This window comes from Loxodonta africana, chromosome 19 (assembly GCF_030014295.1).
Source record: "Loxodonta africana isolate mLoxAfr1 chromosome 19, mLoxAfr1.hap2, whole genome shotgun sequence".
Classification (NCBI taxonomy): domain Eukaryota; kingdom Metazoa; phylum Chordata; class Mammalia; order Proboscidea; family Elephantidae; genus Loxodonta; species Loxodonta africana.
Genome location: NC_087360.1, coordinates 71,675,846 through 71,695,973, shown reverse-complemented (window position 1 = coordinate 71,695,973; position 20,128 = coordinate 71,675,846). Strand labels below are relative to the sequence as shown.

Genomic DNA, 20,128 nt, shown 5'->3' with positions numbered 1-20,128 from the left:
AGTGTTTTGTTCATCTTATTTAACGGACGTAATTCCTGTCGACCAGTGCTGCGGATTGTAAAGAACCTAGTGCCCAGGTCGGGGTTTTCCTGGTACTAACGGACGCTGAGCTCCTCGGCACAGAGTGGGTAATGCCGGGGCGTCCTAGCTGCTGCTCTCCACGTGGCCGTTAGAGGATCCTTTTGTAAGCGGAATCTCCTGGGGCTCCTCCCGGCCTCCCCGTCTTCACCTTGCCGCCGAGTAGGCTCTGGCGCCAGCCTCCGTGGCTGAGTGCACCACCCACGGCTTCTCCCGCTTGCTCTCTGTGCCCCTGGCTTCCTTGTGCTCCTTGATAGTGGAGGGTATTCTTAAGCGTTTTGTATGTTTGCTTTGCTCTGCATGCTCTTCTCTGGGCCTTTGGTTTTCTCATTCTTCTTAATCTTAAAATATGACTTAAGGCCTTCCTTTCCTTCCTCTCTTACAAACAAAGCAAAACAAATGCACTTCCACCCTGTCTCCCTCTTTAATCTGAGATACTGTCAGCAGCATCATCCCTCATGGAGGTACGTGAGTTTTACAGTAATGAAGAGTTTACTTTTAATGAGACAAGCATGTTTGAATATACTTTTCATTATATTTGAGAATCTCAATACTTTGAAATATGACTGTCATAGTTGGAAAAACCTCATGAAGATAAGCCCAAAACCCAAACCCAGTGCTGTCGGGTTGATTCCGACTCCTAGTGACCCTATAGGACAGAGTAGAACTGCCCACAGAGTTTCCAAGGAGCGCCTGGCGAATTCCAACTGGCGACCCTTTGGTTAGCAGCCGTAGCACTTAACCATTACACCACCAGGGTTTCCCCTCATGAAGATATGGAGATTTAAATGGAAAAAGTTTATTGCTAGATGCTCTTAATAAATGATGATACAGTTGTTTTTCAATTCCAAAGTTTTTTTTGTTGGAATATAGCTGGTAAATTTCCATTACGCTAATGTCAAACTCCTAGAAGGTGTTGCATTTTTATTTATTTTTAAATTTTTTTTTTTGTTGTTGAGAATATATACAGCAAAACATACACCAATTCAACAGTTTCTACATGTACCATTTAATGACAGGCCGCATTCTGCGAGTTATGTGGCCATTGTCTCCCTCCTTTTCTGAGTTGTTCCTCCCTTGTTAACATACATTCACTGCCCCCTAAGGTTCCTGTCCAGGAGTTATGCAGCCATTGTCACCCTCCTTTTCTGAGTTGTTCCTCCCCTGTTAACATACATTCACTGCCCCCTGAGGTTCCTGTCTACCAGTTATGCAGCCATTCTCACCTTTTCTGAGTTGTTCCTCCCCTGTTAACATACATTCACTGCCCCCTAAGGTTTCTGTCTACCAGTTATGCAGCCATTGTCACCCTCCTTTTCTGAGTTGTTCCTCCCCTGTTAACATACATTCACTGCCCCCTAAGGTTCCTGTCTAACCATCGGAGGTGCTATTGTCATTTTGATTCCACATCGATAGTTCTTAAAAGAGCATAATACTCAGGGCAGACGTTTTTTATTTTGTGTGGTTTAAAGACTTCAAGGGTTATTTTTGGTTTAAAGAATTAAAGGTTATTAAAGATTATCTCAGGAAGTCTGGAGTCCATGAGATTTGAAATTCTCTTCTGTATTTTCCGCTTTTGATCAGGATTCTTTTATGAAATCTTTGATAAAAATGGTCAGTAATGGTAGCTAGGCACCATCCAGTTCTTCTGGTCTGCTGGCAAAGGAGGCAGTTGTTCATGGAGGCAGTTAGCTACATATTCTGCGTCCTCTTCTTTCTGTTGCTCCATGTAAACAGAGACCATTTGTTGTGGCTTGGATGGCCGTTTGCAAGGTTTTAAGACCCTAGGTGCTAGGCAACGAACTAGGAGGCAGAACAGAAACACTAAACAAGGTATCAGGCCAAGTAACTGGGATGTCCCATGAAACCATGGCCCTAAACCTCCAAACCAAGAAACCAAATCCCATGAGGATTTTGGTTGTACATAAGCAGCCCAGCAGCTACCTTTTTTTTTTTGTCTTTGTAAACATGTCTATCACACAGCTTTTGCCAGTTTGGCTTTGTATAGATGTACAACTTATTGACAGCAATTACAATAATCAGCTCTGTAACCCTATTTTTAATCAATGTGATACTTCCCTCATTGTTAACCTCCCCCTTTACTCCTCCCTCCCACTCCTGGTAACCACTAATAAATCTTTGTTCTCTATATATTTACCTTTTGTCTTTTTATATAAGTGAGGTCATACAATATTTGTCCTTTCGTGATTGACTTACGCCACTCAGCATAATGTCTCCCAGCTCCATCCACATTGTACCATGTGTCAAGACTTCTGTTCTACTGGCTGAGTAGTTATCCGTTTTATGAATGTACCACATTTTATTTATCCATTCATGTGTTGATGAGCGTTTAGGTCGTTTCCACCTTTTCACTATTGTGAATAGTGCTGAAATGAATGTCGGTATATAAGTCTCCGCTTTCAAAAGTCTTTTGGGTAGATACATAGGAATGGAACTGCCATACTGTTTTCCTTAATGGTTGTGCCAGTTTGCACTCCCACCAGCAATGGGTAAGGGTTCAAATTTCCTCACATCCTCTCCAACATTTGTTATTTTCAGCTTTTTTTTTTTTTATCTTAGCCATCCTGGTGGGAGTGAGAGGTTATCTCATCGTAGAATTGATTTGCTTCTCTCTGATGGCTAATGATGCTGAATATCTTTTCATGTGCTTGGCGGCCATTTGAATGTCTGCTTTGGTGAAATGTCTGTTAAAGTCATTTGCCCATTTTATGATTGGATTATTTATTTTTTTGTTGTCAAAGCTCTATAGTATGTATTTAGGTTATTAGATTCTTGTCGGATGTATAGTTTCCCAGTTTGTAGCTTGTCTTTTCACTTTTTTGGTAACGTCTTTCAGGAAACCCTGGTGGAGTAGTGGTTAAGAGCTATGGCCGCTAGCCAAAAGGTTGGCAGTTCAAATCTACCAGGCATTTCCTGGAAACGCTGTGGGGCAGTTCCGCTCTGTCCTGTAGGGTCGCTGTGAGTTGAAATCAACTCGACAGCAATGGGTTTGGTTTTTGGTTTTGATTAGCAAAAGTGTTTATTTTTATGAGGTCTCATTTATTTTGTTTTTCACTGTTTTGTGCTTTTGTTATTATGTTAGATAATACACTGTTAAAACTAAGCCTGACAGTGTTGCCACTCCTTTTTCTTCTAAGAATTTTATGTCTTTGGTTTTCACATTTAGGTCCTTAATCCATTTTGAATTTGTTTTTGTGTATGGTGTAAGGCTTGGATCCTGTTTTGTTTTTCTGCACGTGGTAATCCAGTTTTCCCAGCACCATTTATTGAAGAGACTCTTCATTCTTCATCAGATGGACTTAGTTAGCATCCTTGCAAAAAATCAGTTGACCGTAGATGTGTGAGTTTATTTCTGGACTCTCAATTCTGTTCCATTAGTATATGTGTCTGGTCCAGACTGTTTGGTTACTGTGGCTGTATACCAAAACCAAACCTGTTATCGTAGCATCGATTCTGACTCATAGCGACCCTATGTAGTACGTTTTAAAATCAGGAAGTGTGAGTCCCCCTACTTTGTTCTTCTCTTTCAACACTGCTTTAGTTATTCAGGGTCTCTTGCTGTTCCATATAAAGCTGAGGGTTGGTTTTTCTATTCTGTACAGAAGGCTGTTGGAATTTTCATCAGGCTTGCTTTGAATCTGAAGATTGCTTTTGGGTAGTATTGACATCTTCACAAAATTAAGTCTTCCAGTCCATGAATGTGGAGCATCTTTGAATTTATATGAGCCTTCTTTAACCTGTTTCAACAATGTTTTATAGTTTTCCTTATGTAAGTCTTTCATATCCCTGTTTAGATTTGTTTGTAGGTATTTTATTCTTTTAGATGCTATTGTAAATGGAATTGTTTCCCTAATTCCCCTATCAGATTTCTCATTGCAGGTGTATAGAAACCCACCTGATTTTTGTTTGTTGACCTTGTACCCTGCAACTTTGCTGAATTCTTCTATTAGCTCTGGACGTTTTCTTGTGGACTTTTTTGGATTTTCTGTATATATGACCATATCATTTGCAAATAGAGATAATTTTCCTTCTTGTTTTTTGACCTATTCCTTTTTCTTGTCTTTTTGTTCTGGCTAGGACTTCTAATACAATATTGAATAGAAATGGCAAGAGCGGGCATCTTCGTCTTGTTCCCAGGCTCAAAAGGAAAGCTCTCAGTCTTTCTCCGTTAAGCATAATGTTGGCTGTTGGCTTTTCATGTATGCCCTGGATCATATTGAGGAATTTCCCTTCTATTTTAATATTCTTTAGGGTTTTCATCAAGAAAGGGTATTGGATTTTATTAAATGCTTTTCTGCGTCCATAGAGATGATCATGTGGTTATTCTCCTTTGTTCTGTTGATGTGGTGTATAATGCTGATTGATTTTCTGTTGATGAACCATCTTTGCATTCCTGAAATAAATCCCACTTGATTATGGTGTACGACTTGTTTAATATGCTGTCGGAATCTGTTTGCTAGTACTTTGTTAGGAATTTCTGTATCTGTAGTCATCAGAGATATTGGCCGTAGTTTTTTGTGGTGTCTGTTTCCTTTCAGTATCGGGATTATGTTTGCTTCATAGAATGAATTAGGGCGTATTCCTTCCTTCTCTGTCTTCTGGAAGAGTTGAAACAGCGCTGGTGTCAAGTCTCTAAATATTTGGTGGAATTCCCCAGTGAAGCCGTCTGGTCCAGGACTTTTGTTGTTGTTGTTGTTGGGAGGTTTTCTATCACTGATTTGATTTCTTCACTTGCTATAGGTCTGTTGAAACTTTCCATTTCCTCTTCACCCAGTTTGGATAGTTTGTGTGCGCCTAGGAATCTGTCCATTTCATGTAGGTTGTCCAGTTTTTTGTCATACAATTGTTGATAATATTCTGTCATAATTCTCTTTATTTCTATCAGGTCAGTTGTAGTGTCCCCCTTTCATTTTTTATTTTGGTTTTTTGCATCTTTTTTTTGTCAGTCTAGCTAAAGGTTTGTCAATTTTATTGATCTTTTCAAAGAAGCAGCTCCTAGTTTTATTAATTTTATTGTTTTTCTGTTTTCATTTTTATTTATTTCTACTCTGGCCTGTGTTATTTCTTTTCTTCTAGTAGGTTTGGGCTTAGTTTGCACTTCTCTTTCTAGTCCCTGGAGTTGTTGCGTTCAGCTGTTGATTTGATATCTTTCTTCTTGTAGACATTTATTGTAATAAGCTTCTGTCTGAATACTGCCTTTGCTGCATCCTACAAGTTTTGGTATTTTGTGCTTTCATTTTCATTCGACTTTAAGCAATTTTTTATTTCTTCCATGACCTATAAGTAGTTTAATAGTGTGTAGTTCAATTTCCAAAGTTTGTGTGCTTTTTAGGGTTTTATTTTTTTTTTAATTGGTTTCTAGCTTCACTTTGTTGTTTTCAGAGAAAATACTTGGTATGATTTCAGTCTTTTTACATTTAATTAGGACTTGCTTTGTGTCCTAACATGTGGTCCATCCTAGAGAATGGTCCACATGCGCTGGGGTAGAATGCATGTTATACTGTTTTGGGTAGGGCGTTCTGTATATGTCTGTTAAGTCTAGTCGGTTTATGGTGTCATTCAAGTCGTCTGTTTTCCTTGTTGATGTTCTTTGTAGATGTTTTGTTCAATATTGAAAGTGGTGTATTGAAGTCTGCAACTATTATTGTAGCATTAGCTGTTTCTCCCTTCAATATTTAGGTCTTCAGATGTTGGAAACTCTGGTGGTGTAGTGGTTAAGTGCTACGGCAGCTAACCAGACAGTTGGCAGTTCGAATCCACCAGGCGCTCCTTGGAAACTCTATGGACCAGCTCTACTCTGTCCTGTAGGGTCGCTAAGAGTCGGAATTGACTCAACGGCACTGGGTTTGGTTTTTTGATGTTGGGTGTGTGTATATCTTTGACTGTTAAATCTTCTTGATTAATTGACCGTTTTATCACTATATAATGTCCGTCTTTATCTCTTCCAACAGATTTTGTCTGCAAGTCTATTTTGTCTTCTGTTAAGATTGCTACCCCAGCTTTCTTTTGGTTGTTATTTGCATGGAATATTTTTCTCCATCCTTTGACTTTCAATGTTATTTGTGTCCTTGGGTTTAAGGTGTGTCTCTTATAAACAGCATATAGCTGTTTACATGTTTTTTTTGTTTTGTTTTTTTTATCTATTCAGAGTAGAACTGCCCTGTAGGGTTTCCAGGGAGCAGCTGGTGGATTCAAACTGCTGACCTTTTTGGTTAGCAGCAGTAGTTTGCCATAAGCTCTTAACCTCTCTGCTACCAGGGCTTCTCAGTTCAACCACTCTCTGCCTTTTGATTGGAGCATTTAGTCCGTTAACATTCACTGTAATTACTGATAAGAAGTGACTTACTTCTGCCATTTTGTTATTTGTGTATCTTAAAATTTCTTCATCTTTGTCCTTTACTACTGCTTGCTTGGTGTTTTGTTGGCTTATTGTAGTGAGCTTTTTTGATTCCCTTCTCCTCTCCTTTTGCATATGTTTTTTATATATTTTCCTAGTGGGTACCATTAATATTAATTTAACAGCTTGTATTTATAAAATTCTAGGGTAAGTTGGTACCAACTTAACTTCAGTAACGTACAAGAAATTCAGAATGTGTACCATTCCTCTCCCTCCCCCCTTTTTGTTATCGCTGATTATGTCTTTCTATTTCATGTCCCCCTTTTTTTAACATAATTTTATCCTACTTTTTTATGTATTTGTTATTTAAAAAAAAAAAGGACAAAACATTTAGAATCGTCAAGCATGAATATCTTAGTATTAGCTTTTATAGTTGTCCATACATTTTCCTCTGTTAGTGATCTTTCTTTTTATGTATGGCTTTGAATTACTTTCTAGTGTCTTTTCCCTTCCATTTACAGAGCTCCCATTAGTATTTTTTGTAGGGTCAACCTGGTTAATATGAACTTTCTCAGCTTCTGTTTGTCCAGGAATGTTTTTAATTTCGCCCTCATTCTTGAAGGATAGTTTCGCTGGGCATAGGAGTCTTGGTTGACAGTTTTTTTTTTTTTTTTTTCTTTCAGCACTTTTAATATATCATTCTATTGCCTTTTGGCCTCTGGTGTTTGAGAAGAGATTGACGTTTAATCTTATTGGGGATCCTTTGTATGTGACTGTTTGCTTCCCTCTCACTGTTTTCAGGGTTCTCTCTTTATCTTTACTTTTTAAGAGCCTAACTATGATGTATCTTGGTGTAGATCTCTTTGGGTTTATACTACTTGATGTTCTTTGAGCTTCTTGGATTTTTAGATTCATGTCCTTCATTACATTGGGGAAATTTTCTGTCATTATTCAAATATTCTTTTTGTCTCCTTCTTTCTCTTACCTTCTGACATTGCCATGATGCATATATTCGGTCCCATGTTGTTGTTGTTAGGTGCCATCAAGTCAGTTCCAACTCACAGTGACCCTATGTACAACAGAACAAAACACTGCCTGGTCCCATGCCATTCTCACAATTGTCATTATGCTTAGGCCCATTGTTGCAGCCAGTGAGTCAATCCATCTTGTTGAGGGTCTTCCTCTTTTTTCGCTGACCCTCTACTTTAGCGAGCATGATGTCCATCTGCAGGGACTGGTCCCTCCTGATAACATGTTCAGAGTACATGAGACATAGTCTTGCCCTCCTTGCTTCTGAGGAGCATTCGGGCTGTACTTCTTCCAAGACAGATTTGTTTGTTCTTTTGGAAGTCCATGGCATATTCAGTATTCTTCATAATTCCGTTAAACCCTGCTCAGCCTTCTTGAGTTTCTGTTCTCGTTGCATTTATTGTTTTAACAAATAGATTCAAAATTTGTAAGAGCTCATCCTTTGGAAAAATTTTAAGCAAGTTAAATTCTAAAGTTTTTCAGTTTGTAGATGCAGAAGTTTGTTACAAGTTTAGGGAACATGGTGGTGGAAACATTTCCAAAACATGTTTTCAAGATGTTCTCACCAAGAAAAAGTTTCTTTTGATAAAGTTAGTTTCCAGCTTATTGTTAAAACATATTTTGTTTCATCTTGAAACAAGATTTTGAACAGATGGTATTTATTTAAAAAATAAAAAACAAAAACCTTGAGGATCAAGCTGTCTGTCCCTTCTATGCTCTCCCCTTCTCATTCCAGAAAAGGGTAGTGAATTTGGAATACCTGTCTTTTTGTAAAAGAAAATATCATCTTTAAGTTCAGTAACACTTTTAAGCACTTAGCCACAAGATTGTCAGCAAACTTGTTCGGTGTAAAAGATTTTCATGGTCACTTCCTGTAAAGATACTTTTATGTGAGATAACATAATCCATACATCGACTCAGTTGGACGCATGTAAATTGCAAAATGTCACAGTACTACCTGACAGTCTGCGTTCAGAGGGTCACAGCCTTGAAAACCCGATGGAGCGGTTTAGTCTGCATATATGGGGTCACCATGAGTCGGGACCTGCTCCGTGGCAACTAATGACAGTAACCATCGTGAAGGCGAATATTCCTCTCGTTGTAGACTCTGTCCCCGCTTTCCTCGTTATGTAGCCAGTACTGTGACAAGTGGTAGGCTGACAGGCGTAGAGGCCGGGGAAGATGCCAGCCTCAATCTGTGTATTTTTAATTTAGGTAGACTGCTTTTGTGTCTTTGTAGATTAAAAAATACATGTAGAATTTTTAATATTTTCTTTCTGCTCCTTAGCGCATTGACTTGAACGTCCTTCTCTGGAAACTGTTAGTGTAGACCACTGACATGTGGAAGGAGACACTGATCACTGAGGACTGGACCTCCGCTGTACCCAGGAGAACCTCACTGAAGGAGGAGGGCTAGCATTGGGCTTAGGAGAGGAAGCAGTGGCTTTAAATAAACCAGAAGAAAGGGGGAGGACATGCCACATGAAGAGGACAGTACAGGATCTTTCTTTATAGAAGTCGTGATCGGCAGTGAATGTAGAGGAGGCCTAAGGATTACTCATTGGCCGAGTGAGTCAGAGAGAGGATTTAGTCACAGAGAACATTTGCTTAAATTAACATATATTTTGGTGGACAAACTGTTAGTTGATTTTGACCTAAAATTTAACGTGACTGAAGATGAAACTTAAAATTCAGTGTAAGTATAAAGACAAAGGATAAATTCACTTATTAGATTCTGGTGATAAGGTAGCTGGGTATGTATTGTAAATTTGATCTATTATTGGAAGCTAATTATTTTCTTGGTCAGAGGTCAACATTATAAAGTTTTTACACATTTGCTAACAAGCAACCTGAGTATGCTTATTCCTCCATTTATGAACAGTTCACACATTGGGTTTGCTGACCTCTTCCTCAGAGGAAATGAGATGAGTAATCTGTGTCCCCTAGCACTGTCCCTAGCCCACTGCACGTTTCCAGTAAACGTCTGTTGAAGTAAATCGAGAGCTTAGAGTCAAAAAATAGTCCCTGAACCATCAGAATCAGTTCTGAGTCAGGAACTGCTGCCTGTTCCCGGTTATCCGTTCTTAATGTGTAATTAAAGTTCACGTAGGGAGTACATGGTAAATGATGACTAAGTTAACAAGCCTTAATACGGATGAATAGTAGTAAGTACCAAGTATTTTTGGAAACTCTGGCAACATAACTAATATTTGTAACATTGTGATTGGAGCAGAATGAACTTACACATGGGTCTTTGGAACCTATTAGTTGTTTGGGACCAACTGTAGAGTGTTTAGAATTGAGTCATTATTTTTTTGAAACACAAATTTTGATCTAAGAAAAGATAAAAGGTATATAATGTGACTGTATGTTCTCATGTGCCATAGAATTGATGTTGACTCGTAGTGACCCCTTGCTGCAGAGTAGAAATGGCCCCATGGGGTTTTCTAGGCTGTCATCTCTGATGTCTACAGGAGGAAATCACCTGGGTTTTTTCCCCCCAGAACCACTGGGTGGGTTTGAACCGCCAACCTTTTGATTAGTAGCCAAATGCTTAACTGTTTATAGTTCTTCTGAATAACTGATATATTCATAACTTTTGGAAACTAAGTTTTGAAATTGAGCTCCTTTCCTTCTTTGCCTTTAGGATCGGCCTTTCTTGCGACCTTTATTTTCTCATTTTTGTTTACCTTTCCTCTGCTGCTCCTGAGTATTTAGTTATAATTCATTTTTGTGTTTTTATATTGAGCAATTTTTGTTAACTGTATGAAATGAAGTCAGGTTAAAAATTCGCAGGAAGTCCCTGATTTATAAATGCATAATGTTCTAAAAGTTCATTTAAAAATTGGTTCACTTATAAATTTTATAAAACTGTGAAAAAGTCTTCTACAGCTCGTAATGGTAATAAGTTTATTAACAGCCACTGTATGTATGGTATTAGATGCCGGGCATACATTATCTCATTTAATCCTTACAGTATTCCTGCCCAAATATTATTTACCATCCCCATGTTGTCACTTAGGTGTCGTCGAGTCGATTCTGACTCATAGCGACCCTGTAGGACAGAGGAGAATTGCCCCATAGGGTTCCCAAGGCTGTCATCTTTACGGAAGCACATGGCCGCATCTTTCTCCCATGGAGCAGCCGGTGGATTCAAACCACCTACCTTTTGATTTGTAGCCGAGCACTTTAACCACTGCATCACCAGGGCTCATTACCATTACCTTTTGAGACAGTTATTATTATACTTTATTTTATAAATAGGGAAGCCGAAGATCAGAGGCTAGTAAGTAATGTTGTTGTTCCTGATGCTAGCAGATGGTCAGCTGGGGCTCTGTGCTGAGGAGGCTCTGACTCCCACACGCCGGCTTTGTCCTTAGCTTCATTGCCTTTGAAGAACCTCATGGCCCAGAACAGGGCGGGGTAGATTGTACTGGAAACATATCTTCTTCCTATCCTGCCCTCCCTCTAATAGCTGCAGTGGCCATTTTCATTTAACATGCAGCAAGAGGCCTCAGGAGTTTAAATCTCTAAGTCTGAGATGTTTGTACTAATCGAAAACTATATCCTTTCTTTTTAGAGCAAGCGACGATGTAGATTTGATGGCCAAGAAACAAAAGAGCCTGAGTACACTAGCTCCAACACAAGTGACTTCAGTGACCCAGTTTACAAAGAGATCGCTCTTACAAATGGTTGCATTAATAAAATGAGTAAGGAGGAACTCAGAGCTAAACTCTCAGAATTCAAGCTTGAAACCAGGTAATTAAAAATAACTGTTTAAAATTATAAAAGTAGTATAAACTCATCCTAGAAAATCTTGAAAACACTGGGGAAAAAAATCGTCTATAAACCTTTGATAAGAGAAAACCATTACCGACAATGCAGACAGCGCTGTGAATTTTCAGCCTTACACGGAAATCTTTGTGTGCAACTCATTATTTCTGTCAATCTGTTAGGTGATAAAAGTAGAATTGCTGAGTCAAAGTCTGTGACTTTAAAGATTATCAGCAATGTATAGGAATATCTGTCTCATCATATCGTGTGTGTTTTTGTTAATTTTTTTAGTTGTCCTTTGGTTGATGGATAATATTTTTAATTTCTTTAATTATTAATGAGGTTGAATGTTTTCTTTTGGCCATTTGTATTTTTTTATAAAGTAGAATCATTTGAAACCAAAGCCAAAAAACCTGTTGCCATTGAGTCAATTCTGACTCATAGTGACCCTGTGGGACAGAGTAGAACTGCCCCATAGAGTTTGCAAGGAGCGCCTGGTGGATTTGAACTGCCAACCTTTGGTTAATAGCCATAGCTCTTAACCACTGTACCACCAGGTTTCCTGTTTGAAGCCAAGTAATTAAAAAAAATCATTTACCTACCAGGAAGGTTTTTCTTTTTTCTGTTTTAGTTTCTCAAAGTATGCAGAATGATAGCACCCATTGTGTGTTTAACAGTGTGTATTGAGTGAGAAAACAGTGCAGCTCAGCCGACGTGTGTGTCTTTAATTAGATGTACACATACCTAAGTTTTTTAATTTTTTGCAAAACAAATCACACAGTTTTGAGTTAACTAGTACTTTCAGAGAGATTAATTTCTTGGGATATGGGGCAGGAATGACCTGTGGGCACCAGAAAAAGGGTGCAGATGTTTGATAGACAGTAGAACTGCCAGGAATCAAGTACAAATTTGACTGCATGCAGTGGATGAAAACTATTACTGTTTCAAGGCATCCCTGGATCCTTATTCGCTTATAAATAGCATTCCTCCTCTGCTTCAAAATGGATCATCCCTATTTTTCAAAAGAGCACATTTAATATTTTTTCCCCTTCTAGACTGTCTGCACCATAATTTGTGAAGGAGATTTTTACCTCATTTCCCCCTGACTCTTTCTATTATGAAGATACAACCTATAGCCTGCGGAAGATCTTCTGGACAAAATTTTTGTCCTTCCCGAGTGCAAAGATCAATTGCTTGCTGACTTGCATGGGAGGTAGAGCTCTAGATCTACAGGCAGTCCTCAGGTTACAAACGAGTTCCGTTTCTAATATTGTCTTTAAGTTGAATTTGTACGTAAGTGGGAGCAGTTAGGTACGTATCTAACCTCAGCTAGTCAAATGTTTGTCTTAGTATATAGTATATAGTGTACCTTTCTATGCATAAAAAACGTTAAAGAATCACTTCCAGATACATTAAAGCATCTTTAACATAATAATACAGTAATTATAATATTTTAATGCACATTGCAAAGTAGCACCTGTTTGCTGTTACAAACCATTGTATGTACCTCGAATTTTTTAACATAATAGGCTTTATGAGGTGGTGATTTGTAACTAGTGGGTTGTATAGAAATCAGACATTCATAACCAAGGGACTGCCTGTATGTTTATATATTTATTCAATAAGCATATATTGAATTCTAGGCACTGTAGTAGTCATTGAAGTTATAAAAGTAAATACAGTTATGTTCCCCACTTTGGAAAGCTCACAGTCTTTTGCAAAACCACACGAACAGATAATCTCAAAACAGTGGCAAGTGCTATGTTTGCAGTCTGGCCAAGTACATCGTGAGACTCAGGGAATGTATTCTCAGGAAGTCAGGAAGGTGATGTTTTAATTGATATGCCAGACAGAACAGGGAAAAGAGTATTTCAGGCTAAAAGAACCCGAAACCTTTTCGAATTCTTATTTTTATGTTTTCTAATACCTGATCTTGCCTTTTCTTCAGCTATGCACAGCCAAGGTTATAGAGCGTGAACGCACACTACATATTCAGGGGATGACTTACGGTTCGTCTGCAGAACACGACATACCTGGAGCTGGGAGCATTTGAAAATGATAGGTTATAGCTACGCTGAGAAGGACACCTTATGCTAAGATCCAGGTTTTACTTTACCGTAAGAGGAAGGAACTGGAAAAGATATTTAAGAGTAGGGGGGCATTCATGCTTCGCTCTGACGTAAGGTAAAGAACGTGTAGGAGGGTTGTGGTAGTGGAGGTGTTTGCCACAGCACAAGAAGCTAATAGGAACCACAGCAGGGAGAAAAAGAACCAGATTCTGAATGTGTTTTCTGAGTTGGAAGCAGCATAGGTGGTGGTTACTTGGTTGTGAAGGGGAAGGGAAATGTTACACGTGAGCAGCTGGTTATATGTTGGTGTTGCCACAAACAAAGGAAGAGCCCGGTTTCCAGACTACTCTACGAGTATGGTTCTCAAAAAAAACAAAGTATGACAGAAACAATCCAAAGCTGTCACTTGACACAGAGGTCACTAAGAACACCTTAATATGACAGAGGTTAAGAGACTTTCTTTCTAGGTTTTGGTAAATTGGAATATCTCAAGCAGATAAGCATATTAAGATGTTTTGCTTTAAAACAGCCAACTGTTTTCAAGGATAGGATTCCTTTTCAGTGCTTCAGTGGTAGTTTAGAAAGGGATAAAAAGATTAAAAGAATTTTTTTTTTTTTTTTTTTAGCGATGTGACCAAAATGCCTCACTTAGAATTATACGTTAATTACCATTTAGATCCTCTTTTTTTTACTACCGTTTTGTATTTGTAGGTCACTATACGATTCAACCACGTAACCCTGAAGGAAGCCTGAGCACTGGTTGTGACTTTTAATTTTTTGAAGAAACATATTGTTTGAAGAACTTGACTGCCATCACCAACCATTGATACCTGTTTAGAAGGACCTTCCCTTCTCCCACCCTGCCCCATTTGTGGAACATATATTTTAAAGCTCTTCCTAAAACTAAAATCTACTAAATTATATTCTCTCTTTGGTAAATTAAGAAACCTACTTCCAATTAAGGACCTAGTGAGTATGGCAGTGTTCGCCTGGACACAGGGTACTCTAGGGTACCTTCTAAATTAGTTTTTCTAGTAAAATAACTAACAGGCGTTCAACTTGATATGCTAGGCTCATAATGCTTTTATATTCCTATGGAATTTTTTGGATCGTCTGATAACGGAGTCCTGGTGGCCCAGTGGCCGGATATTCGCCTGCTAACCAAAAGTTCGGCAATTCGGATCCACCAGCAGTGCCTTGGAAACCCTATGGGGCAGTTCTGCCCTGTCCTGCAGGGTCGCTACAAGTCAGAATCGACTGCAATGGTGGTGGGTTTGGTTTTGGTTAACCTGATAAGAGCCAGAAGAAAGGAAAGAGCTAGCGCAGCGTGTGCAATTCACCTGAATTTTCATACTCTGAAATTTAATTTGGCCAGTGGAATCATTCAGTATTAATTTTAGTTTTCGTATCATGTTTGTCATCCTCATATATAAGGTAATATGGCTTTGTAAGTTTTCATGTTGAAAAGGTTTATGGTTTGAAATACCAGTATGTATTGGAGAAAATGCTCTTATATACTACTAAAATGAAAAGTTACTTGCGAAGAAAAACACTGATATTGTTTTCCCTTTATAAAAAGATTCTTAAGTTTACCATTCAAGATAATCATTCCATTAGAATTATTATAATTCATTTTAATTAATTCTTTGCTAACCTTGCTTTGAGTCTTGCTCTTTACGTGTATCGTACCTGACGTTTGCTAGATTGTACCGTGGCTCTCGGTGTTCAGCCCAGTGCCAGCAGGTCAGAGTTCAGATTATTGACTGTAAAATTCAGCCAAGAGTAAATTTTCTTTTTATTTTTCCTTAGAGGGGTGAAGGACATATTAAAGAAGAGGCTAAAAAACTATTACAAGAAACAGAAGCTGATGTCAAAAGGGGACAGCTGTCGTAATAGTTACTATGACTACATTTGTATTATTGACTTTGAAGCCACTTGTGAAGAGGGTAACCCACCTGAGTTCATACACGAGATCATTGAATTTCCTATTGTCTTGCTGAATACTCACACCTTAGAAATCGTAAGTGCTTGTTACATTTTAATTTTGCTTTAACAGCAGCTCTTCTAGTGTTGGAAGGAGCCCTAGTGGCACAGTGGTTAAGTGCTTGGCTGCTAACTGAAAGGTGGGCGTTTCAAACCCACCAGCCACTCCATAGGAGAGAGATGTGGCAGTCTGCTCCCACAAAGATTTGCAGCCTTGGAAGCTATGAGGCAGTTCTCCTCTGTCCTGCGGGATCGTTATGAGTCGAAATCGACCCCACGGCAACGCCTTAGGGTTGTTTTGGTTTGTTCTGGTGTTCACTACTTAGACTGAGGATCTCGTTTGTTGCTTAGTGAGAATTAGAATTCCCCAGTGGGCTTTTTGTTCTTGGCATGTACTGTGTGTCAGCTCAGTTAATAGAAAAGCTGTAATAAGATAATTTCTGAGCCTACGCTTCTTTCCACCAGTTAAAATTACAGTGCTTTTCTGTTAGTTTGCTTAGAACACACATCTGGCCGGACATCATACAAAAAAAGTACCAATGCCCGGTGCATGCCCCAGGGATTCTGATATAGTTCTGTAGTGGTGCCCTTGATATCAGCATTTTGTTTTTTTAAGCTTCTCAGTTTTAATACGCAGTCAGGGTTGAGAACCACTGCTGTAGAAGAATGTGAACTCTGATCTATAAGAAAGATAACGTACAAAAACCACCTTTCAACCTGGAACTGGCCATCGTTCATTAAGCATTTGGTGGAAAGTTTACGCCAGGAACGACCTGTATAGCCTGGACTTCTAAGCCATATCATACGTGCACTTCAGTTACTCGTTGTCAGTGTTGGAAGTCATAACAAGAACTCCCCGTAACAGGAATGCTGTTTGCCGTGTAAAATCTGATCAAGGGTATCATGGCATCTCATCTGTTCAGACTTCGCTTCTCTGGTAGCCCCAGTTGCCACCAACACACAGGGGGGAATATGTATAAAAAGTCTTCACGCATTAAAATGTATAGGTTTTTCTTAGCCCTCTTCGATGCCTCTTTCAATCATATGCTTAATCAGTCTATTTATATAATTTCTTTGTCCAAAGCAGATTAGAAGTCAATAAATTAAAGGGGAAATGAGAGCTGTGAAGGCAAATGATCTTGCATAACTCACTGGATTCCACTTCCTCTCTCTCTAAGACGTTGCTCTAGCAGTTCTCCTTCAGGTAGATATTAATGGTTTACTGCTCTCTACTTGGCCATTAGCGTCACATACAGACATGCTGTTGTCTTTCACACCGTAAGAAACCTTCTCTTGATCCCCCTGCCCCATCAGTTACCCCATTTCTTTGTTCCTCTTTGCAGCAAAACTCTTTAATAAAGTTGTTTCCTTTTCTCCTGTTCTCTCCTTCTCTCCATTTCAGTGTTTTTTACATGCACAGTTCAGTGATGTTAATCACATTGATCATGTAGAGCAACCACCACCTCTGTCCATTTCTACATTTTTCCATCACCCTCCATTCCCTCTTAAACCCATACCACTGTGAGTTTAAGTTCAATTAAGTTCATCTTAATGTGTTCAGTCCCAGGACTCCACTAAAACCACTCATCAGCATCATGTTTGACCTTTACCTAAATCTACTACCATAGCAGAATTGGCCACTTGCTTCTTCTTGAAACACTTTCTTCAAGTGACTACCAAGAAACCTCATTCTTTGATATTTCTCCAGCCTCACTGGGCTTCCCTTCTCAGTTTCCATTGCTGGTTCCTCTTTTTCTCCCCAGCTGCCTAATATTAGATGCTCAGGGCATACCCTAGGCCTTCTGTACAAACATCCTCTCCCTTGGTGATCTCATCTATTTCCATAGCTTTTAAAAACCATACGTTGATGACTTCCACTTGTATATCTCTAACCTGGACCTCTGTCCCAAATCCAGATTGCTTAACATTGCTACTTGAAAATTTAAACAAACATCTTAAATGCAGCATGTCCCCAACTGAACTTACCTCTTAGCTGTTCTGTCTTCACCTTTCCCTGGCTCAGCAATGACAATTTTATCTTTGTAACAGCTCGTCCTTGACTTCAGTCTTTCTATCAGTGACTCCTATTTGGGTCTGCCTTCAAGATACACACAGAACCCAGCTACTTCACACACTTTTGTGACACTAGTGCGGGCCCCACTCGTTTCTTGTCTGGAATTACTGCAGTCACCATGGAACCTGTCTCTGTGTTGCTATCCTTGCCCCCGCCCCACAACTACTTTTCAACGTAGTAGCCAGGGTAATGCTTTTAAAATATAAGACAGAACATTTCACTTCTCTGTTCAAAACCCTGCATTATTCCTTATATGATTAGGCCTCTTATTACTTCTCTGGTTGTCTCCTCTCCTTTTTCTGATTATTCAGTATACAACTCCAGCCATGGTGGCCTCCTTTCTGTTTCTCAGAAATGCCAGGCATATTCCCTTACCCCCACCCTTAAAGTTTAACTCTAGCTCTCTTCCCCAGACAACCTGCTGGCTAATTCTCTCCTTCCTTCCCTCCCTCCCAACCCTTCCTTAAATCTCACCTCAGTGAAACCTTCCTGATTATCCTATTTAATACCCATTGCCATCGAGTCGATAGCTACCTTATAGGACAGAATAGAACTGCTTCATAGAGTTTCCATGGAGTGGCTGGTGGATTCAAACTGTTGACCTTTTTGGTTAGCAGCTGGGCTCTTAACCACTGAGCCACTAGGGCTCCATCCTATTTAATGTTGTAGCTTAAACACACAATGTTTCTGATTCTCCTTGCCTGCTCTACTCTTTTTTTTTTTTTTTCAATAGCCCTTATTTTAACTTACTGTGTAATTTATGTAAGTGATTTTTAGATATTTGATCAATGAATGAATAGTTCTTTGGAGCTTCATTCTGTTAAGAGTATTAAATACTGAGTAAAATTTTATTAATGTTATATTTAGTTAATATTAGCTGCATGAATGGTAAGAAAGGTTACAATATATTTTTGCAAGATTTTCATTTAGAATTGTAAAACAAAATATTGACACTTAAAAGGATATAAACTTTAGAAAATTTAAGTGGATTTTTTTTTTTGCTTTGCATTATATCTGGTAAGTAAAGAGCATCTAACCTTTGAAGGTCAAATATTGTTGTTTGCTCTTCTGTGGTTTTGCTCCTTTGTAATTGTTAGTATCCATTCACAGTTAGCCAGCCTAATGGAATGATATGTATAAAGAATTTAGGCTTCAGAAGTATAAACATTTGCTTTTCTTAATCTTTTCATCTTTTGCCACAGAGAATATTCTTTGGCTTTTTCTCCATATCTACTTAGGATTGACCATTGTTGTTTATCTTTAGGCTTTGAAATTGTCCTTAATTTAAAAAAAAGATGACTGAGTATGTTCTGGTTCAGGATGGCAGTATTGGACTGGAGGAAAAACACTGATTTGTGTTCTGAGCCTGATGATGATGGTAGTACTGACCTTATGTAGTTCACAGTTGCTGTGAGGATTAATTAAGAAGGCAAGCGTCCAAGTTTTTTGAAGTGGTTAAAAATTACCACAAAATACGGTTATGCTACTGACATTTACACAATTACACAACATACAGTCAGATTTTGACTGTTCAAAATTCAGTTCAATAGACTCTTCATATAAAGATGAGTATTATCGAGACATAAATGAAAGAGCAGTAATCTGCAGCTAATTAACTTTTATAACTGAAGATTGGCATTTCTTCAAATTTATTATTTAAAAAAAGCTTTTAGTGCCTTGACGTAGAAGTTATATTATTAGATTTTACAGTTTTAAAATGTTATTCACAAAAATATGATCATTTTGCTCCTCAGGAAAAATGCTTATCTAAATTTTGAAGACTTTCTTTCGGAAATTTGTTTTATCATAAAATTTTTAAAACTATGAAACAAAACACTTTTAATTCAAGAATTATTAAAAAGAGTGCTTTGGGGGTGGAGAATTATCCTTAAATTGTTAAATCTTGGAATCAAAGTTCTATGCAGTAAGTACCTGTGAAATTATAGCCTCGTGTGATTGAATTTGTCATGTGTCATGTATCTTAAGGCATGTAAAATGCTTAATTTGTTATCTTTCCTTTGTAGGAAGATACATTTCAACAGTATGTGAGGCCAGAGATTAACACACAACTTTCTGATTTCTGCATCAACCTTACTGGAATTACTCAGGTTATAATTCTCTGTTCTTTTTCCTAGAATTTGTAAATTTTGAAATTGGGGATTTACTTGGTAGATAGTTTTTAAACATTATTATTGTTGTCAGTAATTTAATACAATACTCTCCTTGCTTGGCAGAGATCTTTCATATTGTAATGTTCAAAAGAAAATGCAAGAGCAGACTTCCCATCTTGTAAAAATTGTTCTCAGTTGTGTTAGGGTCGCTATGAGTTGGAATCAACTCGATGGCAACGGGTTTGGGATGATGAATCTGAAGGTAGTGAGCGTTAGTAAAGTAAGCGATAACGTGCAGAAATTTTAGATGTCGTTTTAAAATGTTTATCATTTTACAACTTGACTATATGTAGCTTAATCTTTTTTAGGTCTCTGATTTTTTGAATCAGAGAATATATGTATTCTGATGTGGTAGGCCCCTTGTTTATGTATCTAGTTCTTTTATTTATTCATTTATTCAACAAATACTTGAGTGCCTGCTGTAGTATCTACCACCAAAAAACCTGTCGCTGTTGAGTGGATTCCGACTCCTAGTGACCCTGTAGGACAGGGTAGAACTGTTGCATAGGGTTTCCAAGGCTTTAGTGTTTATGGAGGCAGACTGCTACATCTTTCTCCCATAGAGCAGCTAGTGGTTTGAACTGCTGACCAT

At 38.4% G+C, this 20,128-nt stretch overlaps 1 protein-coding gene across 3 annotated transcripts in view; it reads left to right on the top strand.

The window, feature by feature from the left end:
- ERI1 (exoribonuclease 1) overlaps positions 1 to 20,128 on the top strand; it is a 49,200-nt gene that overhangs the window by 1,071 nt on the left and 28,001 nt on the right. For all 3 annotated transcript variants that reach the window (XR_010318659.1, XM_064272843.1, XM_064272842.1), the window contains exons 2-4: positions 11,046 to 11,224; positions 15,118 to 15,328; positions 19,390 to 19,473. Coding sequence is in view for 2 of the 3 variants with exons in the window: in XM_064272843.1 (XP_064128913.1) it covers positions 11,046 to 11,224; positions 15,118 to 15,328; positions 19,390 to 19,473 (474 nt within the window). In the remaining variant the exon portion in view is untranslated. The remainder of the gene's footprint in view (positions 1 to 11,045; positions 11,225 to 15,117; positions 15,329 to 19,389; positions 19,474 to 20,128) is intronic.